Here is a 27,822-nt window from a genome sequence, read left to right on the forward strand (position 1 = left end):
ACAACTGGTGCTTGCAGTTGGAGGTGAAATGCTGTGACTGCAGATAAGCAGTAGAAGACATCTCTCTGTGTTAGAGCCTCTAGTCCCAGGGAGTCTAGGAAGGAGGGGAGCAGCACAGTATGACCTGTGGGTAAGGGAACATTGGAGAGCAGTCCCTCCCTTTTGTCTATAGAGAAGCTCTGAGAAATTGCACCAGTGTTCTAAGCTCTGTCTTTTCAGAGCTCCAGCATGAAGATGTCTTGCAGGTTCAGAAGATCTCAAACCTTGCTGGGGTCGTTCTTGATATCCTAGGAGATAGCTTCTCTTTTTCTTTGACTTTAAGAGATGTCTTCTTACCATAAGAAGCATATAACCTGAATTCATCCACCCTGTGGAAATTGCCTTAACAAAGTCCTCAGCAATGATAAGGACATGGTGGCTTTTTAAAAAAGACATACAAAAATTGTGACCACTCATATGGATGGGGGAACACTATGTATCTATGCTAGAATCAGAGAACTAACCTTGTGTTTGGTTTTTTCTGTGTTTTAGGAGGCTCCCTGGTCCCCTGTACTGAACAAAACCACAGTAACCTTGATTGTCACATACAGGTTACAGCTGTGATATACCACAGCTGTTTTGTTTTATATGCAGACGTATCCAAGCTTTATTTATCTGTGTTGAAATATTGCACCTTCCTATTGTTGCCAGCCATTATTTAGATTAAAGTCCTTTCATATATTAGTCCTCTTCTACTTCACTGGGCATACAAATGTGCTTTGTGTTAAGTGTAGCCATTTGGAGAAATGGTCTTGTAATTATGGGCTGCAATGGAGCATAGTACGCAGATCTCTGAGCTAGTACCAACCTGAGGCACTCAATCCCCTGGGTTTCCTGGCACAGCTTACTGGCTCAGGCACATTGTTGTATGAGGACACCTCTGCTGTTCCTGCAGATGAGCTGCTGTGCCTATAGCCTGATGAGGCACCTCTCATCTCTTGCAGGACTTTGTGAAAAAGGAGTCAGAGAAAAGTGTTACCTGCTCCAAATAAGTAGTTTGCTCTGTTATACCCAAACTTCTTCCCAGGTGATGGACTACCAGAGCTTTACCTCTTTTGAATCCATCCATTTGGATAGATATTTACCCTGACAGTATGAGTGAGACAGTTCATTTTTTTTTCAGGTGAGGTTATTGTACCAGGAGAGAGAGGAGGCTGTAGACAATTGTATGCCCTAGGAAATAGTTGCTGATATTGGTTGGTTGTGAACTTGAGGCAGTTGATCAAAATCAGGGTTCTCAGGAAGCCAAATCAGTTCTCTTACTGATCGTTATCACTCTACCACCCTTCCCCACACTTTCATAATACAGGTGCTTGCTTGTTTTTGTTGTTAGTGTTTTTTGTAAGAAGTCTTTTTCACTGAACCCCTAGTGGATTTTTAGGAATCTTCAAATGGAAATTCTGGAATTCTGTTCTAAGCTGTGTCTACAGACAGTCTAGGGGAGGCATATGGGCATGTATTGTGATGAAGTGATTTTGACAGCCCTGTGAATTCATGTCTTTACTCTGCAGAACTGGTATGTTTGTGGCTTCCCCTGTCCTCTTAGTTCTCTGCTTGCACAGACCACAGGACCTGCTGGGCTACCTCTAGACTTGGCCTTTGCTCCTTTGGATGGGAAACCAGAGCAGGCAAAGATGCAAACCAGGTCTCCAGTTGTCTTTGTCAGAATGCAGCTAAAGTATGTGCATGAATCTAAAAAAAATGTGACGGTCTCCTCTCCGCTAATTTGGACATAACTGTGTTTGGAATATGTATAAATAAATAAATATATATTATTTTAATTTTTTTCTTTTTTTATGTTTATAATTTATACTGTAACATGTATAGTGCTTCTTTTAGCAGATCCACCATATAAACCTGGAGTTTGATTTCCAGAGCTGTTACAAGTGTTGGTCTATGAACTCTTTAATATAGTCATTATTTCCACACAAGAGGCCTGTATTCACTTGGGATCCAGGCAAAATGGGTTGTTTTGCCCCATCTAAACCATCTGTTTGTACACACATGAGCCATTACTTGTTTTTGCAGATGTTGCAACTTCTGTTTGTTACCCTAGACTGGTGTTTTAGAGGTAATTGGGGAGCTTAAGGCTGCTGGGAGAAGGGTGCTCAGGAGGCAAGGAAAGGCCAGAACGTGGTGCCACCCCAGCAGAGTTGTGCCTTTTGTGGTCTTTGCACATCAGCTGTCTGCTCTGCTCTGGCTCAGTGTATTAGTCAGACTTCACAGCCTCTTAAATTAAAAGCCAGAGGTACAGGTTTCTAAAAAATGCTTTGTAGAGTCAGTCTGTTAGGAGATGCACAGCAAAAAAAAAAAAAAAAAAAAAAAAAGAGGAATGAAATGAGATCAACCTCATAGACTGCAGCAACTCTCTGCTGTCTTAATCCAGCGTTTTTATAGGGGCGTCTGTTTTGCAAGCAGCTTAACTGCAGCAAAAATGACCAGAATCCCTTAAGACCAATGCTCAATGCAGTCCATTGGTAATAAATTTTTTGCCACACTGTTGCATACTGTGGCCTTTGCTAGGAAAGGACCAGTCCTTTACACCCAGGACATCATGTCCACAGTCCCTTTAGAGATTTCTCTATATAAAAATGTGGCCCCGAGAGAGTATTTCTTGCCTGCTGCCCAATACTGGCTCCATGACTTGCAGTCAGTGCTGTCTGTGTGATGACTACATGAAAGTAGTAGCTCAGTCACAGCCCTTGTCTTGCATGATCTTACTGAACACACACAGGAATTCCCAGGGGGTAAAGGTAAAGTTGAAAACATTGAGCTGCAGGATTGAGAAGTAGTGATATGATCCCCATGTTCTGTGTGGCTTAAGTCAAACCATAATTCAGAAATAGAAGAAACTATTTGTTAAATGACAGCTAATTACTGACTTTTTCTACCAGAAGACAGTCTGTCCAGCTCTGCTGGGAATGCTGAAAAAAAACTATTTGAGTGGATTTTCTCTAGAAAATGAAATGTGCATGGTGATTAGTTGAGTAGATTTTCAAATTGAGAGGGTTTTGGTGTTCCAAAGTCAGGATTGCTGTTGGGGCTGGGAGGATATTGGAGTACAGGAATTACTTACTCCTAAGAAATATGAAACGCCTGCATTCCAAACACAGCTTTGATAACTCGATTTTGTGGTCTCTCAATATCCCACTCTTCTGGCCCTTGCTGAAAAAAGACTTTGTTGTTGTTTTTTTCTTTTCCTGTAAGGCTGGTTAATCCATGCATTTCTTCTAGATCACTGGATATCCTTGCTGAGATATTTAGGTACTAATTTTTTTCACTTAAAGTTAATATAAGTCTCCTGATGAGGCCGATGCCTGGAATTAACATCGTAGAACAGAAATATGGCATCTCTGCATTATATGTTTGTATATCTGTAATTTGTTTTTACTTATTTGATAATTAATAAAGAACCTCTACATGTATTTTTTAAATAAAAGCAGTGTAATGATCTTAACTGTTACTGTAGTGATGTCTGTTGTTAAAACATTACAGTGGGAGAAAAATCACATTTTCAGCATTTAATACAATTTGACCAGTATGGGAAAAAATAATTTCCCTGCAAACAGTTTGGATGCATTCCAGTGTGCTCTGGTATAGGTGATCCTGCTCTGGCAGTGGGATTGGTCTAGATGATCTTTCAAGGTCCCTTCCAGTCCCTAACATTCTGTGATTCTATGAAACAGTTAGATCTTGGACAAAAGCTATCCTTGTAATGCAAAATGTGCACTTCCAGTTAAATCATTTAGAAAGCAGAAAAGGTATTTTGCTATCAAGTCATAAATTGAAATGTCAGTGTTTTGTTTTGTCCCTGAAACTTCTTTCAGCTAAGCCCTTCTGACAAGATGGTAACAGTGCTCAGAAACTTGAAAACCTTTTATTCTGTGAGAAAAAAAGTACATACCAAATATCAGGGTGTGTTTTATCTGGCTTTGCTCTCAAGGTACAGTTTTATACTCAAAAAAAGTATTAGCAGGTTTTTCTCATCCATTACGTTGTTCCCTATGAATTTTAGCAGCAGTCTGTGCTTTAGGAAAAAAACAAAAAACAGAATACAAATGCAATTTTCTGTTGATGCTTTGAAGTTACTGATAACTGCAGATTAGGAATCCAAATGCATTGTACTGTCTGCATGATGTAATTAAAATTGTGTTTACATTAGACTGCCACTCAAGGTTTCTGCCACTCTGACCAGAGTGTGTGTGCACTTTTGTGTGCATGAGCCAGTGCATTGTCTTGCAGGGGGTACAGCTCGTGGTGGCCACTCTCCAATGACAGCACCAAACAGGACATGTGGTCTCAGCCCACTTCATGTATCAGAGTGCTTTTTTCCTTTGATTTTCTTCCCCCTAAAAAAAATTGTAAAACCACCCGAGCTTCTTTTAATGTGTGTGATTTAGGTTGTTTCTCTCCTTCCTGTTTCCAGACAAAACTTGCCAATGGCACTTCCAGTATGATTGTGCCCAAGCAAAGAAAACTGTCTGCGAGCTATGAGAAGGAGAAGGAACTCTGCGTCAAGTATTTTGAGCAGTGGTCTGAGTCTGACCAGGTGGAGTTTGTGGAGCACCTCATCTCCCAGATGTGTCACTACCAGCACGGGCATATAAATTCATACCTCAAGCCCATGCTACAGCGGGACTTCATCACTGCACTGCCAGGTATTTGTGCAGGCAGAGGGAGCTTACTCCTCTGTCTTGTCTTTCAGAAAACTATTCCATACTGGCCTACCCTGCTGGAGAGGTCTCTTCTAGGGTCAGTTTGTGAAACAGAAGATAGCTTTCAAATGAATAGCTCTACATCACTGTGAAATGTAGTTATAAAGTTTATTTTGTATTTCTACTGTCTCACAAGGCATGATCTAATACCACCACAGTAAGGCTAGGAGTAAATGATGGCTCATATAGGTATCAAGGATAGTCATCACAAGCCACAAGACAATTAGTTGTACTCATAGTGCCCACAACGATGCATGAATAATGAAAATTTTGGGCCCTATTTTATAGATGAGAAAACTGAGGCAATGGGAGATAATATATATACAGCAAAAGAGTTTCAGAACCAAACAAATTCCTGGCTCTTTTTTTTTTCAGACCATTAGATTGTACATCTGTAGACAGATAGTTAATAAATTGGCATTCCCATATCATGGCTCCTGAGTTTGAAATGGACCTGAGCACGAAGTGCTACACAGGTACTGTCTCTGAATGGCTAATTGAAGAAAAGTTTCTTGCCAGAAGCTTGTTCTGTGAATATCTTTGAACTGCTGAACAATCGGTCCAATCCAGTCATTTGATCATTCTTCAAAAGGGATTTCTCAACATGAAGTTCAAGTTGTAGGGTTAAAAGACAGGGGGGAAAAAGCATGTTAAACTGTGAATTGTACAAAGTGTATAAGGGCACTGCAGGAGTTTCACTATCAAGTTAGACGCATAGACTCACTGGATTTTTAAGCTCATTGTGCCTTCTAATCAAATGGCTGTTGTAGCATTGAAAGAAAAAACCTAAGTTATGCTAAGTACCTGCTTTATGTTAGTTTTTAGTAGTCCAGTGGCAATAATCTCATGTACTTAGAGCAGCATTGTAACTTGTGGAGCTGTTCAATTTCAGAAAAACAGAGAGGATTTTGAAAGTGCATTTGTTTCCCCACTTTTAAGGTGGAGGTATGCGTATAGTTACATACACTATTTTTCCAGATCTTTCTCCACAAAACTCCATCAAAGCAAGCTAACACTTCTCAGTATTTGCTTAATTTCATCCTGCAGGCCCTTTCCTGAAAATTTTGGGTGAATGTTACACTCATTTTTCAGAGGCATTCAAAGTTTCCTAGCTATACCATATTTGTTAGTGGCTTTTTCACAGTTACCCAGGAAGCAGCTAGCTTGAGTATCACAGAATGCAGAACAGATAGGAATCAGGCAGCTAACGTGTGAGTATTTGAGTAGTTGTGGGAACTGTGTGCTTAAATAATGTATGTCCATCAGTGTGCATATTTTCAAAGTGCTAATGTCCTAGCGAATATAGGTATTAAGGGAGAAAATTAATGACCAGGAATTACACTGGCACAGATTCTGCAGTCTGTGCAGGATGTCCTGACTATAGACAGGTTTCTAATGAAGGGAATGGGAAAGGGGAAGGTAAGAAACTGCCTAGGAATGAACGAAGAACCCAACATTTTCAATTAAGTCACATGATAATAAAAAATGTAAAGTTTTAAAGTAATTTTTAGCTTTCTGAAATTTGCAAGTGTTCAATATTCTGGTTTCATTTTTACTTCTTCATTCTCTCTCCTGCTCTCCCCCTCAAGTGAATAAGACAGTAAAGCTACTTCAAAATCATGAGGCATCTTATCTCTGTCCTCCTCGCACTGTCCCAAAGAATGACCAGAATTAAAGGTAGTTTTAGAGCACATTTTACTAATATAAAGTAAAATTGGCTCAGATTATTTTCCCAGTACTTTGACCAGAATTAAGGTTGTTTGGAAAATGCAGCTTAACTGTGTGCTTAACAAACTTTGTTCTGTTTCTGAAAAAGAAGGTCTCTGCTTAGCATTTCCAAGCTGTTTAACATTTTTTATGAGGAAAGTCATTTTTGTAAGGGTTTCATTTGTGAAATAACTGAAACATTCTTGTTGGAGTGAAGAGCTAATCGTGTTTCACATCAATTTAGAAAAAAATTTTGTGGACAGAGATTTCTTTTTTTTTTATTAAGGAAGCAGTACTTTGTTAGATGTATGCCTCTGTGAATTATTCTGCTCCTAAGAAATTAAATAATTGTTCCCTTCCTAAGAAATTAAATAATAAAATTCTGCCAGGCCAGAATAGCTCTGCCTACTCCACTTACATCATAAGTGCGAGAAGGAAAGGCCGAAACATTATTCCTTCTCTGCCAAGGGTCTAGGCTTAATGGCAAAGGATGACTTACAGTCATAGAAGTAGTTGCAACACCTCATTGCAGCAAGATTAAAGTGCAGCTACTGATGATCCAGAAAGAGCAGGTAGGTCAGAGATAGACTTGTGAGTGAAAATTACTGTGCCCAGTTCATGCAGTGTAGTCCTTCTTTCTAACGCCACCGATTGTTCCCCATATAAAATAATTTCTCACTATGACACTGGTGACATAAAGCCACCAGTATGCACACTACCCAAATTGGGCATCTGTAAATTTCCCAGTGGGTCTGTAAGTGTCTGTGGGCCCGTTGGAAGTGGGAGCAGACTGGGAGAACATAAAATACCAGTTCTGCCCAGTGGAGAGTGCTTAAGCATGCAGGTGTCAGGTTGCAGAAGCTGGGGGATACAATGTCCATGTCTGCCCTACCAAATTGCAAGGCTCCTGCAAATTTCAGTTCACTTTCACTAAAACACTGCACCTTTCTTTCCACAAATTGCTGTAGAGTCAATCTAAGTTTACAAACACTTGCCTTTTTTTTTTCTTTTTTTAAAAGAATTTTATGTAGTGGCTGTATATATCTCTTCAGATTAAATACATAATAAAGGCTGCTGATGCTTTTATTTTGCAGGTTGACATCTAATTTTGCATCTATAAAGATAAGAAATGTCAGACCTCTTTCTGCACTCTCTGGTGGTGCATGGTATCATTAACATGTACTTTTTCTGCCTCTGAATGGAAGCATAAAATACTGGGCAAGATGTGTCACCCAAAGTATACTAAGATGTTGGAATGGGGGGAGAGGCAACATGCTGCATTTTCTCTTTTTCTTTCACTGGGAGATAATTTTGAGATCTTTCAGCTAGTGAAAACAAAGGTTGGACCTTTTGTGTCTCATGAACTCTAATTGGAACCAGCTGATTGCAACCCAGTTTGGGCTGACTTACTCTTTACACAGTCTCTCCTTCCCTCTCAACTTCCCTACGCATCTGCATATCTTTCCCTCCCCCATGTCTAAAGGTACCTCTACCCTTCAGGGCACACATTGGGAATATATATTTTTTTCTTCATTACGTTTAAAAGCTACTGCTTTAGCAAAAACAGCTTTTGAGCCGTTGGAACATGAGAACAGCTGTAGCAGTGAGATGAGAAATGGTCCTAATATAGAGAGATTTTGGGGGCTGCGTTGCTGAGTTGGAAATGCCATCCATAGAATATCCCCCTAGTGCTAAAACCCATCGAAATAGATTGGAATGACTTCTTGGATTCTTTATTATTTTTAATGACTTGTTGTGTTATATCCAAAGGAAGTTGGAGAACGCTGTTCACTCCTGAACTTAGCTGCAAATGCTCTTCTGTGCATTTGGTCCAGCTCTGCATGCAGAAGAGGAGATGGAAAGAGAGAGTATCTTTGTACTAGCAAGGGGAGTTGTTTTAAACTCTGTCTCCCCAGCAAATAATTTTTCTTTTTCTGGGTTGTTGTTTTTTTTTTTTTCTTTCTCCCCCCCCCCAGCTCGGGGATTGGATCATATTGCTGAGAACATTCTGTCATACCTGGATGCCAAATCGTTGTGTGCTGCTGAGCTGGTGTGCAAGGAGTGGTACCGGGTGACGTCAGATGGCATGCTGTGGAAGAAGCTCATCGAGAGAATGGTCAGGACAGACTCCCTGTGGAGGGGATTGTCAGAGAGGAGAGGATGGTGAGGAAACTACATCTTCACCTCTTTTGCCCCCACTCAGGACAGTAGGTGCTGTATGTTTCAAATTGTATTTGAAGAGGGTTATTTAGCACCCTGAAGCATCATGTTGGTTCCAAACCTAACAGTTGCTTCAGTCATTTCAAGTGTTGGGAAGTCAGGGCATTGTTTGACTATGCAGGCAATAGGGGGACATTTTCCTTACCTTCCTCATCTGATCGTGTTCTTATCCCACTGTGACAAGTGAGATATACAGACTGAGATTTTTACACCCAGCTGTCATTTGGTTCAAATTAAGAAGCTGTGTACGCCCCAGGGGAACACTAAACTAGTCAGCAGTTCAGAGCAGAAGAGCTTTTTCAGAGGTGGCAGTGGGGCAGCATGTGCTATGAATTAGTTGTTTCCTGATAGGTCTGTTTGTTTTCCTCAGCAGATTTTCACTATTAGATATCTCTTTAATTTTCAAACTGGAAGCTGAGGGTAGGTACCACAGAGAATAGGGGACTTTAGAAATGCAGATAGATTAGTTAATAATCATCTGGAATAGCCTTACTACAGTGTGGGTCTCACTCAAGTTTGAAGCTGCTCTGTTAACATTTCATTAGAACTTTCCCTCTCAGGGGTATGTCCTTTAATACATAATTTTCTTTTCCAAGGGTGTCCCTAGGATGCTGGCAGAAAGGAAGCTGGGTATGAATATTTCATAAACAAGATAAAAGTGACAGCTCAGGCATTTTGGTTGCTATTAAAAAGAAAAAGATACAGAGATGAAAACAAAGACTCCTTTTTTATGGTTAATTTTGTTATATTGTTTGTCTCAGAAAGTAAAATGGAGTAAATCAGGATTATGAAACGTTCTTTAAAAATTGTACTCTTTTGAGAAGGGCCATGAGGATGATCAGAGGGCTGGAGCACCTCTCCTATGAGGACAGACTGAAAGAGTTGGGGCTGTTCAGTCTGGAGAAGAGAAGGCTCCAAGGTGTCCTTCCAGTATCTGAAGGGGGCCTACAAGAAAGCTGGGGAGGGACTTTTTAGGATGTCAGGTAGAGACAGGACTTGGGGGAATGGAATTAGGCTGGAAGTGGGTAGGTTTGGACTGGACATGAGGAAGAAGTTCTTCACCGTGAGAGTGGTGAGAGCCTGGAATGGGTTGTCCAGGGAGGTGGTTGAGGCCCCAGCCCTGGAGGTGTTTAAGGCCAGGCTGGATGAGGCTCTGGCCAGCCTGATGGAGTGTGAGGTGTCCCTGCCCATGGCAGGGGGGGTTGGAACTAGATAATCCTTGTGGTCCCTTCCAACCCTGACTGATTCTATGATTCTATGATATGCTTCCAATAGTGTTATGTTTATAAAGTGAGTAAAACAAACACAAGCATGGCAGTGGGCACTTTGGCATTCCTTTCAGTGCATTGTTCTCTTCAGGACTGGTATTTTTGCTCTGCATTGTTGAGGTCACAGTAAGTCAGAAGAGCAACCTTGAGAGGTTATTTAGTCCCACCTGTTTCCCAGAGGCAGACCTTGGGTTCTTTTAGGTCATCCCAGATGATTGTCTGCCTTATTCTTAAAATTCTTCACTGATGGAGATTGCCTAGGTCTTACCTGAGCAAGTAATTCCACTGTTTCACTGACTTTAATGTTAGAAGGATTTTCCTAAAATCTAGGCTGTCATCCTAGCTACAGTTTGGCATGTTATATTTAGCCTACACAGGCACACAAGACAGTTTCTTATTCTCCTTTTTGCAGTAATCTTTTCCACATTGGAAGATGATCACGTATCTTACATTTTGGATGTACTAGGCAACCTTAATCTTGTGTTGTCTTGTCATATTGTCATTCTTGATTTTCTCTGTTAAACCCTCACAAGTTGTTCTACTCTGTTCTTGGAGGATGCTCTAATCAGCTGGGTGTCTTACTTCAGCTGAAGCATCATCAGAGATTTGGTGGTGAGGGAAGGACTGATTAGCATGTCACATTGGGGGCTCTCCACTTTGTGCTTTCCAGCAGAACTTGTCCCCCTTTGTTTTTTAAACAGTGGTATAATACTGTTACAAAATTAATTACACTTTCTGTGGAACTTAGCCTTTATTCTTCATTTTGCATGTTGTTACTCAGTGGTGGACATGGCACTTGTCCTTACTGAGTTAGATTGTACCTACTGTTTGGTGTTTCTCCATTCTGTCACGAGCATGATGAGTTTAAACTCATACTCCACCAAAGTGCTTGTAGCTTCTCTCAGCTTTAGTAACACTGCCTGGGTAATAAATACACTCCCTGTTCCATTCTTTGTCATTAATGAAAATGCTCAATGACACACACAGGACAGACTCCATAGGAGATACCGGTTGCTATCCTGTTTCACAGTGCACCATCAGTAGACTCTGCTCTCCAGCCATTTGTGTGTCCACCTTTGAGCTCTTTTAAGATCATATTTCTTTAGCTAAGTAATGTAAGTAGCTCATGAGAAGAAATCAAGTCAGTTTAACATGGTATGTTCTGACTGATCAGGGTTGCCTGTTGTTTGTCACTTTGTCATCTAGGCACTCATCTGATTTAGTGCTCTAGAACAGTGCTTTAAAACTGCAAAGCTGTCAAAGTTGAGTTAGACAGTCTGCCGTTTCCTTGGTGGACCTTTTCCCCTTTTTTTAAATTTAAGAGCTACATTTGTCTTTTTCCTGTTCTATGGAACTTTGCCTATTCTTTACATCTTGTCAGAGATTGTAGCTAATAGTTCTCAAGTGACTGCCTGTGGATTTTAGAAACAACGTTAGCACCGATCACAAGTCACACAGATACATGGCATTTCTACAGAACAGTTGCAGAATCCTGCTTCTCGTCTCAAAGGACAGTCACACTCTCTTACTGCACCTCCTTCTCCAGGTTTACATTCTGTCTTGGAGGTTGCTTTCGGCACAACAGGAGCAAGTTGTGCTCTGTCTTTCACGTTTTTTCATTAGCTCCAGAAGATACAACTGCATGCATGAATGGGGTGGTTGGGAGAGGCAGACAAGAAATGCATCATTTAATTGCATCTCTACCATATAGAGCTTTATAGCTTGTAGTCAGTGCTAACACTGTGCATGGCACAAGGAGGTGGCTAACTGCACAGTTCAGAATAATAGATGACTGGTGCTGTTTGTTTACAGCTCCTCACTTTGCATATGGGGTAATTCATTTCAGCATTTGCAGTTCATGGTTTACAACAGAAACACCCATTTCTACATCAGGGTAGCCTTCACTGACAGCTTGTAAGGGAGTAGTAAGTAAGGGCTACACAGATTTAGAGAAATAAAAAACAGAAGCCTGAAATCTGGGCATGATTATGCCCATCTGAATATTTGATTGAATTGGACAGTCATCAAAACCTGTAAACAATAGCTCCTTTTATCCCAGAGCACAAGGGCCACTGGGATGCTGTGGAAATTCCAAGCAATCCTTTCACTGAACTGTAAACATCTCTCTCTACATGCAGCAAGGCAGCAACAAGACCTTGTATTAGGTCAGCTAGTGAAGGTGGAAACCACAGGCAGGTTTTCAGACACATAGGCTTCGTACAGATTGTCATAGACCTATCTCAGGTCTTCCAGGATGTGTCCTAGGTATTCTGTATATCTCCAAAGCATTTTTTGTCTCCCTGGACGAGTAATTTTAATTTTCTTGTATGCCCTTCCAGACTGGATCACAGTAAATAGGCAACTATCTAGTTAGTGGTTTGCCTCCCTCTGTGTGTCCCTTCTTCAGGTGTTTTTGTCTCCATGGGAGTGGCTGCCAGTCACTATATTTGAAGATTCAGATGATTGCTTGCTTTGTCCAAAGTAGAAAGCCCCTTTTTCTCCAGTTGTATTTTATTTAAAGAATTACCAGAAGTTCTTTTCCTGAGCATTTGTGATTTGGTTTGTTCAGTCCTATGGTTTGCTCTGCCTGACAATCTGAACATTTTGGTTCGTTGTTGTGATTTCCCCACTTCGAATACCTCATGGCAAATGATGTGTGGTCTCTCAAATGAGTTTCAAGGTGTACTGTATGGAAAGGACAAGAAATGCATGCACAGGCAAGTATTAAACAATTAATTATGCCATAATGGAGCAAGGGAGGGAGAAGCGGAGAGCTGGCCCAGTGTAAACTCTGTGCCTCTGATGCCAGGATTACACTCAGAGGCATTTGTGCCTGTCTCCATTTTGCGAGGCATGTTGCCAGGCAGAGCAGCAGTTAGCACGCCCATGGTGGGGTTTACTAGCTTCCACACCGTGTTTGGTGCCTTCTTAACTTCAGGATGAGGAATTAAAGTTTTTTACACAGCAGGTAGTGATTGCCATTTACGGATGTTTTTTGGTAGCAAAAATCCAGCTTGGGATATGAGTATTCCAAATCAGTGTTGAAATGAGGGAGGCACCACAGATGAAGTGTTGCTTACCAAAATACAGCAGTAACAGTAAAATGCCCATGCACCAAAACTGATTTCATTCCTGCTAGTGCAGATAAAAGCTAGCCCTGAATGCATAGTGAAGTTGAGAGTTCTTTGGCTTCTTTCATTTCCTTTTTACATTTTATTTGAAAGATGACCTCTGATATGGGTATGTGTATTGCAGGCATGAGCCATTCTCACCTCCTAATGATTTAATTGGGCTCATGTCCATAACATGTAATGTAATTCCCTTCCCTGAGTGACTAGGCACAGATGCTTCATGAGTATTTCAGTGTCAAAATGCAAGACTTGCATGGTGCAGGGCAAAAAAAAACGAACCACCCCATCTTACTGAGTAAATGAAGTTTGAACAGGAATGTGTCTGTGCTTTTCAGCAGTGGTTATCCATTTTTAAATTGCCAGGAAGACTGTTCTCCAGTATACTGAAACATAATTTGTGTTCAGTGGGACTGTTCTTTATCTTCCAGGGGACAATATCTATTTAAAAATAAACCTCCTGATGGGACTGCACCACCCAATTCCTTCTACAGAGCACTTTACCCCAAAATTATACAGGACATAGAGGTAAGAATCAGCTTCCAGCTGTAGTGGTGTTTGGTTGGTTGTTTGAGTCTCTCTGATTTATTCATGATGCTGAAATTCTGAGAAAACTTTTTCTGGTGAAATATTTTGCTAAATATGATGTGTCAGTGTCCAGAGTTTGTAGATCTAGATTAGTTACATAGGGTTCACTGCTCCTTTGGACAAAGGATGAGTTGGATTGTTTCATGATGCTGAAATTCTGAGGAAAGTTTTTTCTGATGAAATATTTTGGTAAATCTGATGTGTCTGTGTCCAGAGTTTGTAGATCTAGAATAGTTACATAAGGTTCCAGGCTTCACTGCTCCTTTAGACAAAGGATGAGCTGGATTGTTTAGTGAACTGTTTGCAGATAGAGATTCTACATCTTGATTCTCAGGTGTCACAGCAGCACTGTGCTGTCTTGACTTCATGTTTCACTGTACTTGGCTCTACCCAGTGCAGATGAGACATAGTAAGATGCTCTTGGAGGAACTGAGCCAGGGAGGGGGAAAAAAAAAAGGCATTGCTAAAGGCTGCAGTCCAAAGATTTGGGGAAACAGAAAGTGACTGAGTGTGGCTGCTTTGTATCTAGTGTGAACAAAATGCCATGTTCTGGTGGCTCCCTAGTGGCAAAAGTGGTGCTCAGGCACGGTGGTGACAAAACTGTATAAATGCTTAGCTAGAGCTTGACTGAGACTTTCTCTTCAATTGTGTAGTTGTTGAGTCACAGATGGTTAAAGGCTGGAGATAAAAAAAAAGCTTTTAGATCACTTCTCCCTCACCTTTCCAGATAACACAGATGAGTTTAGCCTTGATATGTGATACGTTTTACAGGCTTTTGTCCGTTGATTAGGTTTGTTACGTGTGTTACTTCTTCTAGAAAGCAGTCTGGTTGCAAGAGAAAGTGTGAATACAAATATCTACTGTCCTCTCAACCAAACAAAAAAAAAGAGGAGCTAGTTCTGTGCTTTATTTTTACTTCTCTTGTCTTCCGTGTCTCTCCTCAAGACAATAGAATCAAACTGGCGGTGTGGAAGGCACAGTTTACAGAGGATCCACTGCCGAAGTGAGACAAGCAAAGGGGTTTATTGTTTACAGTATGATGATCAGAAGATTGTAAGTGGCCTACGAGACAATACTATTAAGGTGAGAATGCTCCAAAATGGCATACAAACAGCATGAAGTGTCCATGCCATAAATAATAGTGTCTTGATTTCAGTGACACCTACTCAATCTCTCATTAGTAACCTAGCCTTCTCCTTCCCCCACCTCACACCTGCACAGCATGTATGCCTCTTATCTAGCAAGAGAGAGCCCATTTTCTTAAAAGCAGACCTTGCTAGCAGAGTTTTTGTTCATCAGTAATTACAGGCAATGTAATTAGTGTACCACATACCCAGATGAGAAGTGTAAAACCAGTGTTCATAGTAAAGCCAGTAATATGAAATGTGTTAATCTATTGCACCAAAGAGCCTGCAGAAGACTCCTCAGATGCCATTAAAGATGTTCTAACTGCACTGTGGATAACGTGTTGTAGTAAAAAACAGACCAGTCAAACCAGTAAGTGCTGAAAGGTGAAAAAACCTTACTGAGCTGTTGGGTTTTGAATGTTTGCTATCTTAGATCTGGGATAAGAATACATTAGAATGCAAGCGGATCCTCACCGGACACACGGGTTCCGTCCTGTGCCTCCAGTACGACGAGCGTGTCATCATTACTGGCTCCTCGGACTCAACAGTCAGGTGTGTGCTTGTGATTTGGAGCTTTTTGTTTGCCTCTTAAGATTTTAGCCTTGCAAGCTGCTGAAATGTTTTTTCTTAAATGTGTGCAGCTCTATAGATTCCATGAATTAATTCAGCATATTTGTTCAGGAGTCTACTGTCCTTGTTTATCAGACGTCCATGCAAATGGCTGTCAAGGAGAAATGGGAACCTAAGCAAAGACTCCTAAGCAAAGGCCAGTCGAGGTCAAGGTGTCCAAGGAAGGACATCTGACATTTCATCAAGGTTTTGCATGTTTTGACACTCCCTGGGAGTGTTTTAAATTATCCCTCTGAGTAACTTTTAAAAAGTTGATGGAAATTCTCAAAGCAAATTTAAAGGTTTAGTCATCCATTGTCCAGTAATTTTAACAAAAGATGCATGACTAGATCTCCTGTGACTTTTAATTACATTTCAGCATGATGTTTCTTTTCATTCATTCTTTCTAAACTCACTTTCCTTTTACTTTCCAGCAAAAGGCTGGACACCATAAGTCAGCTCATGTGGTGCACATTGTGAAGTCCTCTAGGCATATTACAGGATCCCAGAAAGTCTTAAGACCTGCAGTGTAAATACAGGCACATGTGAATGGCAGTATGAACTTGGATGTGAAGGAGTAACTCTGCCTTCTCCATGTTGTTATATATTTTCTTCTTGTCAAGCAATGCCCACACAGTGAAGTAATAGGCAGCAAAAAGCTGTGGCAGTAGCCTTTTCTGAAGCTATTAGCATGTGTTCCTATGTCTGCAAGCTCCTCATTGTTATCACTGTGCTCACATGTAAACTGCTAATGTTAATCTAATAACTATTAGTTTCTGACTAATAACTATTTAAGTTTCTGACGTGATGCATGCAGTCTTGTGGTGCTGCTAGATTTTGGCGTCCTATCATAGATTCATAAATCAAAGCATTGCTTTGGTTGGAAAAGACTTCTAAAATGATCAAGTTAACCATTGACCTAACATCACTATGGCCATTAAACCACATCCCAAAGTGCCATGTCAACACATTTTTTGAACATCATTCGTAGGAGCCCAGAACTTTGGAAAGCCACCTGCGTGGAGGTGATGTGGGAACTGCACTGTGCTAAGCAGACCACAAAAGGAGGCCAATTTCTGTAACAAGCACTATCATCTTCCATATAAGGCCAGGCAGGCCAAATTGCAGACTGGCTACTTGCCCAGAAATACTTTGTTTCCCACTGTATCTATAAGTGTTCGTGCAGACCCCAGAGGCACACAGGATGCATCACTTTTATCCTTGCGTCTCCTCAGGAAGAGTAGCTTCATCCAATAGACAGTACAGATGGGATTTTAATGCTTCCGAGATCTCAGGGATGCACTTGTCCGAAGAAGTCAGTAGGTCTCCAGCTCCTGTTCAGTTTGGCAGCCCTGTCTGCAAATTGCTTGTATGTTAATGGCTCAGGTCTTTATTCAATGGGTTTTTCTCCTTTGCATTTTGTAGTTGGAATGTAGTTTTCTTTCTCATTTGTAGTCCATAAGTTGATGTACTTCAGCTTCCATAAGTTAGAAAAGAAGACATTAGAAGTCTTTCTCACACCTTCCCATTTGTTACTGGCCACCTTATTGAGAGGGAAGTTTTACCTTGTGCAGTGTCTAATGTGCCTGATTATACAGCCATTTTCTGCTCTCATGTAGTGTCTGGGATACAAATGTGATGGTACCAAGAAAATGTCTTAATGGAGGTTGAAAGAAGCTGGCCAACAGAACAGCCCAAAAGAAACATTTTTAAGACCTAAAAATCTGCATTTCAACTCCTAGAAGTTCTGTATAAAACCTTTGTCTACCTTTCATCTTAAATTATCTTTCAGCTGAAACAGTTGGCTCCAATAACATTAAATTGACATAAATGCTACGTCTTAATTTGGATATTCAGCACATTCCAGGAGCGTAGCTGTATACCAGATGCACTGCTGGGTAAACGCAATTCAGAGTGCAACTTGTGGCAATTACTGATAGTCATTTTAAAAGCATTATCTTGTCTTCTGCTTCTGTATAAATTATCCTTTTGAGTTGATAATCCTGTGGGAGAAATCAAAAAGTTAAACTTCTCACTGAACTTGCATCTCCACAGGTTATGATTAAGTAATCATTGACTGGAAATGGAGTGTGTGGTAGGCTGACACAACCAGGAGACCTGAGTCTTTAAGGCCATCAATCTCATACCTTTTCTTGGTACTAAATTCCCTTAATTAAAGAATGCCTTTTTTTCCCCCCGGCTGGGTTATTTTTATGGTGTTAACTGCATTGCAGAGTTTTTGGCTGCTGGACTGTCTCAGTGTATGCATAATCAACAGGTTTATATAATGCATTTTTTAATGAACTATTTAATAGATGTAGATACAACTTGTGGTGTTTGCTTTTCTAATATTGCTAGAGAGTCAATTACCTCTCCCCATGCCTCTCTCACTGCAGAAAATCCACTCTACATTGCTTTTTTAACTCTTTTCTCTCTGGTTTGAAATTTGGAATGGCAGGGTGTGGGACGTGAACGCGGGCGAGATGCTGAATACTCTGATTCACCACTGCGAAGCTGTGCTGCACCTCCGCTTCAATAACGGCATGATGGTGACCTGCTCCAAAGACCGTTCCATTGCTGTGTGGGACATGGCTTCACCCACAGACATCACCCTCAGAAGGGTGCTAGTAGGGCACCGAGCTGCCGTCAACGTAGTGGACTTTGATGACAAGTACATTGTATCAGCGTCAGGTGACAGGACTATAAAGGTGAGGTGTTTCAGAGGGGTTTTATTTGCAGCACTTGGTATTAAATAACCAAGAATAGTGACCAGACAGGGAAGATAGTCCTTGGCAGATCTTCCTTTAGAAGCAGTGTTCTTCCTGCTGTTCGTTTCCGCTTGTCCCTCCTCTCTTGAGCTTACACAACTTGTTTACAGAGCTGTATGGCAAATCAGATCCAGGTACAGATGCAGTTGAAAAAGAACTTTATTTTTCTGTGTTCTTTTTCAGCTTGATCGTTTCCATAGTCTGTTTCAGCCTCAGTCATTCAAACAGTTGTCAAGAGTTGTCATTCAAACATGGGAGCAACAGTGAAGGTCCATGGATAGGAGTCACTTAACTGTTACTGCCGTGATCCCATCTGCAGCATTTAAAACTGAGGAAAATCAAGATCCCATGTAGACTAAATCATAGCCCAAGAGTGCAAAAGCCTGAATTTGGAAGCTAATTCTCATACCATGTGGCAAAAATCTTCTGTGCACTGTAACCCAAGCTGCTAACAGTTGCAGACTATAGTCACAAGCCATCAGAGAGATTATTTTCTCAAGCTTAATGGTGGCATCTTCAATTTAAAAGTCTTCTGGATGCACCTATATATCATACAGATACCAACTTTTGTTAGTCTCTTCTTAATAATTTGTCTCTGTGTGGTTCCCTCCCCGCTTCCTGTCACAGGTGTGGAACACTAGTACCTGCGAATTTGTGCGCACCTTAAACGGCCACAAACGAGGCATTGCATGTCTGCAGTACAGAGACAGGCTAGTAGTGAGCGGCTCTTCAGATAATACCATCAGGTGAGAGACACGCTCCCCATTGCAGAGTTCTGTGCCAGCATATTGTCTCTGATTCCCTGGGATGTGCAGAGGTTAGGCCACTGAAGGGCTCTGTACCCTTGCCGTCTTTGAAATATGCTTTCTTTGGTGTAGAACATTGGGAACTGCTGGATGGAGATATTAGCAGCCTGTTTTACTGCGTTGTCTTTCATCCTCTGTATCTCAAGAGTCCCATACTAATCAACAAGTTGCATTGCTCTGGCAGTTCTGGTGTATGAAAGAGCTGGCAAGTACCGCTTTCTGTGATGTCCTCGTGTGATATTTTAATTGGGCTATGTGTCTAGTTAAAGGGGTCAGATTTGCAGTAAGAGGCATTTAATCCTCTGCAGAAATCCTCCTGGGCTCTTGCCAAACTCTTCTTGTGGTACTTGGCACCTGGTTAAGTTTTGAACAGCTGGTTTAGAGCATGAAGTTCAGTTTGCTGCCTTTTGCACTTCTCCAGTTGCCCTTGTTGCAGTCAGAGATTTAACTCCTTCTGGTATCAAGAGCCAGGATTTTCCCCTACGTCCTGCAGCTGCTGGCAGAGGGATGTCCTATTAATCTTGGGATGTACAGAGGAAACTTGAACAATAGTGTGTGTGACATGGGGAAATGACTCTGTCATGTAAACAGATGTAAGAGCAATCTCTGTGTTGTCCTTGTCATTGCTTTAAATACTTGTCTGTCTTCTGATAAAACTTGAAAGCTGAACAGTGTGAGCAGAAGCCCTTTCATTTGCATGTCCGTAGTAATTTCTCCTTAGTGAGAATGATTCATGCTACTGTTTGCCTGTGGACTTGGCTTGCAACACACTGCCTCTCCCTGCTTTGCATTCTGTAGGAAAACAGTGGTCCTTTGGTGGTCATCACGAGGTCATTGTGCCAGATTTTAATACAGGGCTGTCTGAGAGCATGACCAAGAGAGATAGGATTTCTGTCTCTTAATCAAGGAAAAAAGTATAACAGGCATTGCATAAGAGTAGTGCCACTTCTATGTGACGAGAACTCCTGCACTTCAAACAGAAAAAAATGTCCCTTTGCAATTGTACTGTGAAACTTGGTCTCAGAATTAGAGTAAGAAATAGTTAAATATTACAGTGGTTAGTGAAGGATCTAAAATATGATTTGCAATGCTAATAAAAATAAATGTCAAAATAGTGATAACTCTAAAGAGGAGTAGAGTCACTTTATACTTACATTGGGCAAAATCCCTAGCTGACAGATAAACTGTGCTAGAATTTTAGGAATGTTGGCAGGAAATCTTAATGGAAGTCAAGTTTGGCAGCTGTGTGAACAAGGCACAACACTTACCTGGTCACATTGTTTTCTCCTGGCCATTAGGAGAAGGCACAAGTCAGTAGAAGGACAGATTCCCAAGTTGCCTTTGTGGATGGGTCAGTGCTTTGTACGTTTGATTGTAATCCACTGTGAAATGCCGGAAGTGGCACGTTGGTCTTTACTAGAGGCTGCCCCAAATACAGAACTTGAAGTTTATTGTTCCTCAGTTTCTGGGAAACTTTTTTCCAAAAGATGACTCTGTGATTTCTAGTTTTGCAACTGCAAATGTAAGGACATGTGAAGGAGCTGAGAAATCAGTATCTTTCCTCTGGAGATTTACATGGAGCAGGGAGACTCCAATGTATAAAAACTGTTTCGATTTTATGTTAGGCCAGAAATTTCACCTGTATAAGAGGACACAGCTACACAGGCATCACTGTCATTGTGTGCTTTTCCATCTGGTAGAAACTGTTCCACCAAGTTTAATCCCATCACTTCAGTATTTTAACCTCTGGGGCCATATTTCTTAATTGCTACAGACAAGAATGGTATAGGGGAAAAAAAAAAGAAGAAGAGATAATTTCAAGCAAGAAAATATAATCAGACTACATCATCTTGGGTTAACTCTTAAATGAGTGTTTGATTTACATGTGTGTGTGTGTGTGCTCAACCTCCAGTGTGTACACACATGGGGATCTGATACTAGACCATTTAGACAACAGCATGCTCTCTAGCAGATGGGGATTCAGGTTCACCTATCTTCTGTACATCTTCCAACTCTAACAGCACTTCAAGTGAATTAAAGGCTGAGATAATTGCAAACCTCCCTCTATTTCTAGACTTTCTCCCAAAGCTATAGGAAGACAGGTAGTGCTTTTGACTGTATACACTTTTACTGATTTTTTTTAGCTAGTTCTCAAGCCTTAAAAGTAGTTCTCTTACTGTATTTGGTCCTGTGACTATATGAAGAAGCACATATTTGAGGTTACCAAATCTGGGAGGTACCCTTGGCACCAATTCTGCTTCAAGATTCTGCAGTTATCTCTTTTGTACATGAAGGGCCATTCCCCAGATGGCTAGGGACATGCTCAAGAGAATGGTCAACAGAGTCCCTTGGGAGACAGTCCTGGAGGTCCAAGAAGTCCAAGAATGCTGGATGCATTCTGAAAGAATGGTCAGGCATTGGAACAGGCTGCCCAGGAAAGTGGTCGAGTCACCATCCCTGGAGATGTTCAAAAAACATGTAGATATGGCACTTCAGGGCATGGTTTAATGGCCATAGTGGTGTTAGGTTGATGGTTGGACTTGATAACCTTAGAGGTCTTTTCCAACCAAAATAATTCTGATTCTATGGTCCTCTCTTCTAGTCCCATTCAGATTCAGGTGAAAACTCAAACTGGGACCTGAAATTTTTCATATAGACCTGATGAGTGCGATGCAGCCTCCCAGAGCTGCTGGCAATCTCAGGATTGATGGAAAGGAATGGAAACACATGGCACTGATGTTTCTGGCACAAGGTTGTTCTCAAACCTTTCTGCAACAGCTCATTTCTGGCATTTTCCATCCTCTTTACAGTTCTTGAGAGACTTAATGCTCTCTGATCAGACAGAGTGCCTTTGGCTGACCTTTGCCATGGAGTTGCTTGCTCTGACCTTGACTGACGTGCCAGCACTCATATGAAAACTATTTGGATCTTCACAGATTCCTGAAAGATCAGCTTCAGAGATCAGAGTCACTTTGTGCTCCTCCTTGGCCTCAGACATGTTCATAGTCAAATCCTTTCCCAGCTCTGTAGCAACAAGAGTGTTCTGTTCATTCCCCTGATGTCCAAAGTGAGAGCAGCTTGTTGTGGCAGGAAAGCTGCCATCATTATCCACCAACCTTGCACTTGATCTGGATTATTTCCTGGGGGACCTCAGGAGTAAAATATGTGGGGACAGTTTATCTCTTTCTTTGTCTGCCTGTTAAGGAAAAGAGACCTGACACCTCAGCAGCTGTGCTGCTTAGAGATGTGTCACCCAGAGAAATTCCATGAGCCACCCTATTTCTCACTACAGTGAAGTTCATGTCGATCTGAACGCTAACTGAATGAGCATTTAAGAGTGTGACTGCTTGTTTTCAACTGTGTATCAGGGAGCTGCAGTAGGTGCTGCTATTGTGAGCAGAGCATGCCTCAACCAGAGGTGGAGCACCTCTAGACAATACATGTCAAAGAATTTCAGTTCCTGTAGGCAGTCGTTCTTTACCTATGATAATTAGGAGTTATGTCAAAGAGCTGCCAAAAGTATGGAAAGCAAATAGACTGCATGAGTATTTCAAGTGTTTCTTAAGTATTTTTTAAGGTAGAGTGTAAGTGTAAAAATTAATGTGTTCTATATTATTCTTCATGCTAAAAATCCTTCACAAAACCTGAAACTCTGGGATATTTACAGCTGGGACAGTAATGCATTGCTGGGTCTCTTACTGGGATACTCTGTACTGATTTTGATGCCAAAACATTTTTAAATATTGAAGAGAGCCACAGGAATTATTTGAGAACAAGAAGCAAATGCATTAGTAACAAATAATAAGCATAGAGTACCCATTTTAGCTTAGGCATAAGATACTTATATTTGAAGTAAACATACCTTCAGTGGGAGAAACGACAAAGAAAAACAGGCTTGTCAATTCTTATACTTTTCACTGCTGTGTTGATGTCTTAATTAGTGTAATGGTAGTCTCCAAATCAGAAATAGTCATGTAGGACTACAGAAAGGGGGAGTGTGCCCCATAAAGGTGATCTTACCCACTGAAATGAGCTGTCATGGGGATTGATGAGTCTCCCTCTCAACAAAACCAAGGCAGGATATTTTTATGAAAAATCAACTTCAGTAGTATAAAAGTCATTAAGCTCTCCATGAAGGTAACTGTGGTACTAGAACAGTAGATACTAGACACAACTGCTCTTAATATGGTGGGATCTCTGACTCATTTCTTGTCTGATGCTGTAAGATAACAGGGTCGTGTTGAAAAGCATACACCCACTCAACAGCAGGAAAGGGAGTGATGAATGTCATTTGTTTCTCTGTTGTGGTTGTTTCATCATCATCTTTATTTCCAAGTTTCCATTAACTGCAAGCAAAGAGCAGATGTTTTGTTGCAGTGATTGGATATTCAAAAATTCTTAGTGCTTCTTTGTACTCTCTTCCAGGCTGTGGGATATTGAGTGTGGGGCATGTTTACGAGTGCTGGAAGGCCATGAAGAGTTGGTGAGATGCATACGCTTTGATAATAAGAGGATAGTCAGTGGGGCATATGATGGGTAAGGCTGTCACTCAATGCCTTGCATCTTCCTGTCTCTCACATCCCACTTCACTGTGTTTTCCTTATAAATATTAGACTCCTTGTCTGTCATATCATGAGGACCTTTTTATGGCCAGTAAATCAGGGACATGCTACAAAATTTCCTTTTTTTTCTTCTTTTGAAATACATCCATGTGGTTTTATGTGTGTGGTCCAGTTCTTCTCTTGTAAGAGTATCTGACCAACTCAACCTGAAACCTATTCTAGCTGAACCACTTTCAAGAACAGTCTTTCCCATCTGTGGTTACATCTTCTAACCATTTGCTGTTACAGACTAGGGGTCTGCACTTCTATATTTCTGTTAGTTATTACCACCTGCTTTTTATATGTTTTACTTGGTTGGCAGCACATTTCTTTTTTTCTCCTGCCATAAAGCTCTATAAGGTTTACAAAGAGGAAACGCAAGAACCAGGGTTCAGGAGCAGAAGGATTACTGTAATTTTCTTTGAACTGGTATATCAACCAAGATGATACAGTTGCTGGTGTTTTTTTCTGTGAGCACTTTTCAACAAAGCCATGTTGTTTGTCTTTTTATCTTTTTTTTTCACTACTAGGAAAATTAAAGTATGGGATCTTGTGGCTGCTTTGGACCCCCGTGCTCCAGCAGGGACCCTTTGCTTGCGAACCCTTGTGGTAAGAGCTTTTGGTAGGGATGCTGGAGGGGGCAGAAAAATGTACTTGATCAGGGCTGTCCTGAGCTATGAAAAGTCAGCTTATCCCCAGTCTACAGGATCTAGAAATCATTTCTAAGGGGTTGGGTTTTTGGGTGTCCAACTTTTTTTTTTTTTTAATGCTGCAAACTGTAAAGCATTCAAAATTAGGAGCTGTGGCTCTAACTTTTAAAAGATTTTGTTCTGTGATTTGTGGTTAACAACATAATCCAGTTCTGAGACTTGTCCTTCATGGGATCCATGTGGGTTTAGTTTAACCTGTGTGTGCCTGAGGATATAGTAGTAAGTCATATGAATTTTTGTCATGGCATTTCTTAAGAAAAGTTTTACATTCCCAATTTGAGGAACAAGAACTTGAAATTACCTTTAACTGGCTTTTGGGTATTGAAGGAAAAAGCAGGCAAGGACTAGAACAGACAGTGAAATTGCCTTATCCTTGAACAGCAACTTTCATGCTGACCATTGGTATTCAGTGCAAGTTTGATGGTGTGGTTGCAATGTCATGCTTAGCAGTTGGGAAAGTTGTGAGAAAAATGCCAGTAAAGCCAAGGTCACAGGATGGTTCCTGTAAGCATTCCTCCATCCCATTCACTCCAAAAAACTTGCACTGTTTCTGGAGATAAAGGAGGATTTCAATCCAGTACTAAACTATTATTGAAAAAGAAGTACTCAATGTATTTATTTGTTAGCTAAGAAGTGTTTGGGTAGTGCTTGGGTTGGTATACGTTAGACCTTTCCTGCTGTGGCATGTGGCTGTCATCTGTGCTCTAAACCAAGATCATACTGAGGCTGTTTGATTCTCTAAGCGTGGTTACCTCTCACCAGCTGAGCTGTGCTAGCTGACCTTCTGCACACTCATCTACCACCTGAATTGCTGCTGCTCCTGTGGATTTTAATAAAGTGTTTGTTTCACTTCACATTTGATGCAGGCTGTGAGGGTTACTGTGGCTCAGCTGACAGGCAGTAGGTCATTAAGCCATGCTAACTCTTTTCCAATCATGTTTGGACCATAAGCTGTGGAATAAGAGTCTGGAGAGTCTTGGATGCCTGCAAGTACTATGTTGAAGAACTTTCTTGTTAGCCAAATAGAACTACAGATAGTTTCCTGGCTGAAAGCCAGAAAAACCTTTTGCCATCAACCACCCAGTTCCAAACTATGAAACGACTTTGTACCTATGAGCACATATTCTGAGAGTCTAAGACTTCAGCTTTGTATTAGTAGTGTTCCTGCTCCAGCCTGAGACAAATGTGTGCCTAGTAACCTGTAGACTTAATTTAACTGGTGTGATTTCCTCTGCATTTTCCAGCAGTGGACAGCCAAAGTGCCCCAGCTAATTGTATTATAAATCAGAAGCAGTGGGATGGAAACACTGTAGGAATCTCAACACATGGATATGATAAATCCCCATTTGATAGCAATGGAGGGGGTAAAAATAGGGGAGGCAGGGGAAGCTGTTGTAGTGCTTTTAAGACTTGTCATGTTTATGACAACAGGACGTCCTTATACCCGCTTACCCATGCTTTGGGGTTTTTTCTCTCCTCCCTTGGCCTCCAAAATTAAACCTGGCTGCACAATGAACATCGTGAGTCTCCTGCTGCTCCTGTTCAATTTTCAAACAGTAGGAGGAAAGTGCACAGATAACAAATGTTCTCTGCATGCCAGGTCCCTTTCAGTTTTGTCTTCTGTTAGCTGGAACAGTGGCCACATGAATTTGACAGAAGCCTTCCCAGGCACAGAATAAACACACAGTTCAGCTTTCCTTATGAGATAGTGTCCAGGTCTTTGTGGCCTCAGCTCAGGGTGTACATTCTGCTTATTGCCCCTGCAACAGGACAGGTTCTGTGTGGAATTTGTAGGGCAATCTCTGCCCACAGTGACTAGGAGAAAAAAGGGGGGTTTGGAAACAGTATTTGGAAGTACCTCTCTCTTTGGGTGTCTCTGAGCAATCCCTCTGAATCTTACCATCATAGTGATGTTTTTCAGCAAGACCTTCTTTACTTCTGTGCTGCAACACACTGTGCAAAAAAATTTCTTTTTGGAATGGGTGGGAAGACAGAAACCCGTAAGTTCTTTTAAAGACAGATTTGAGTTACCAGTTAGAAGATCAGAAAGGTTCAAATGATTAAACCTTCTAAAAATGTATCTTAAAAATAGCATCTGACTTGTGTGTGTTTTCAGTTAATTTAACGATTGAGAGGTTCACTTGAAAGCAGCTGTTGAGCTTTGCAGACTGAGCTGTATTTTTCTAGTTCTGTGCCATAAGACAGAGGATTCCCATTTAATAGCTAACATTTCTCTTTTGTCTAAATGTTTCAGAACCCTGTATTTTCAGTACTAAAGTATTTTAAGATGTGGGGGTTTTCCTGACCCTAAGGCCTTTGCAATCTATGAGCACTAAAGAGAAATACGTATTTATGGAAGGCTTGCCCCAGTTGAATGGTTTCTGTTCTCTTCTGACCAAGGAGGAGGCCACTGCTCATTAATGCAGCAGTGTGAGTACCAGGCAACAGTACATGGAAGGGAAGGCTTAGGGGATTTACTCTGATACCCAGGATCTTGCCATTGCCTCCTCTTAATTACAGTCTGAACTCTTGCCAAATTGTCATGCCATTTCCACTCAGCCTCAGAGCAGAATGCAAACTGCCTATAAAGAATGCCCTTTCTAGTTCATATTTTTAGAACTGCTTAAGAGGAATTATTACTGTGTCACTGGACTTCACAACAGGCTCCTTAGTGTCCTCCAGTATTAAGGTCTTTTCAGCAGTGGCAACAATACCAGGTCTTGACTATAAAGTTCTCATTTCTCCCCATGTAACCTACTGCATCTGAGAATGCTGTGATTTCAGGAAGGAGAGTTCCTATCAGCCTCACCAGACTGAATTGTATGGTGAAGGCAGCTTGGTTAGTTCCACACAGTGAACGTCTAGTACTGGGATTTAAGGAGTGATGGGATAACTGTAATGTAAACTTCCTGCGAGCCAAGTACTCAGATATGGAAAACTCTTTTCAACTGAAAGAGGTCTTAATTTATGCTTTGGTGGTGATGCAGAGTGTGTGGTGTGGAGTTTACTGAGAAATTAATGTAACACTGGAATCCAAGTTCAAATTCATCTTCCCTTCTCCATCCCAGACACCAGCAAGTTTGTACAGTAACAGGCTGTGTCTCCCACTTGCATTTAGGAGCATTCTGGAAGAGTCTTTCGGCTTCAGTTTGATGAGTTCCAGATCGTCAGCAGCTCACACGATGACACCATCCTCATCTGGGATTTTCTGAATGACCCAGCTGCCCAAGCAGAATCCACTCGTTCCCCGTCCAGAACATACACCTACATCTCAAGATAAATAACACTGCACTGTACCTCACACTCACACAGGTAACAAAAAACATTAAAAAGCTTAAATGAGACTCGGAAGTGACGCTGGATGCAGTGCGAGTTACTAGCTGAGTCTTACCAATATTTCTCGTCCTGGCTGCCCAGTAATTCCAGTGTCCTGTAAAAGGTCAGGAATGGGTTTGATACCTTAGAATAGGGACTTTGTTTTAGGATTTGTGGCATGTGGTGCCTGCGAGTTCCCCTGAAGAACTTCTCCTTCTCTG

The 27,822-nt window shown here is 41.2% G+C and overlaps 1 protein-coding gene across 1 annotated transcript in view; it reads left to right on the forward strand.

Annotated features, from left to right (window-relative positions):
* BTRC (beta-transducin repeat containing E3 ubiquitin protein ligase) overlaps positions 1 to 27,566 on the forward strand; it is a 119,149-nt gene extending 91,583 nt beyond the window's left edge. The window contains exons 4-13 of the mRNA XM_054382104.1: positions 4,466 to 4,697; positions 8,438 to 8,624; positions 13,509 to 13,605; positions 14,611 to 14,748; positions 15,226 to 15,344; positions 17,860 to 18,109; positions 18,797 to 18,915; positions 23,401 to 23,511; positions 24,107 to 24,185; positions 27,405 to 27,566. Coding sequence (XP_054238079.1) covers positions 4,466 to 4,697; positions 8,438 to 8,624; positions 13,509 to 13,605; positions 14,611 to 14,748; positions 15,226 to 15,344; positions 17,860 to 18,109; positions 18,797 to 18,915; positions 23,401 to 23,511; positions 24,107 to 24,185; positions 27,405 to 27,566 — 1,494 coding nt within the window. The remainder of the gene's footprint in view (positions 1 to 4,465; positions 4,698 to 8,437; positions 8,625 to 13,508; positions 13,606 to 14,610; positions 14,749 to 15,225; positions 15,345 to 17,859; positions 18,110 to 18,796; positions 18,916 to 23,400; positions 23,512 to 24,106; positions 24,186 to 27,404) is intronic.
* Positions 27,567 to 27,822: the final 256 nt, after the last annotated feature.

Source organism: Indicator indicator, chromosome 7, assembly GCF_027791375.1.
Source record: "Indicator indicator isolate 239-I01 chromosome 7, UM_Iind_1.1, whole genome shotgun sequence".
Lineage (NCBI taxonomy): Eukaryota > Metazoa > Chordata > Aves > Piciformes > Indicatoridae > Indicator > Indicator indicator.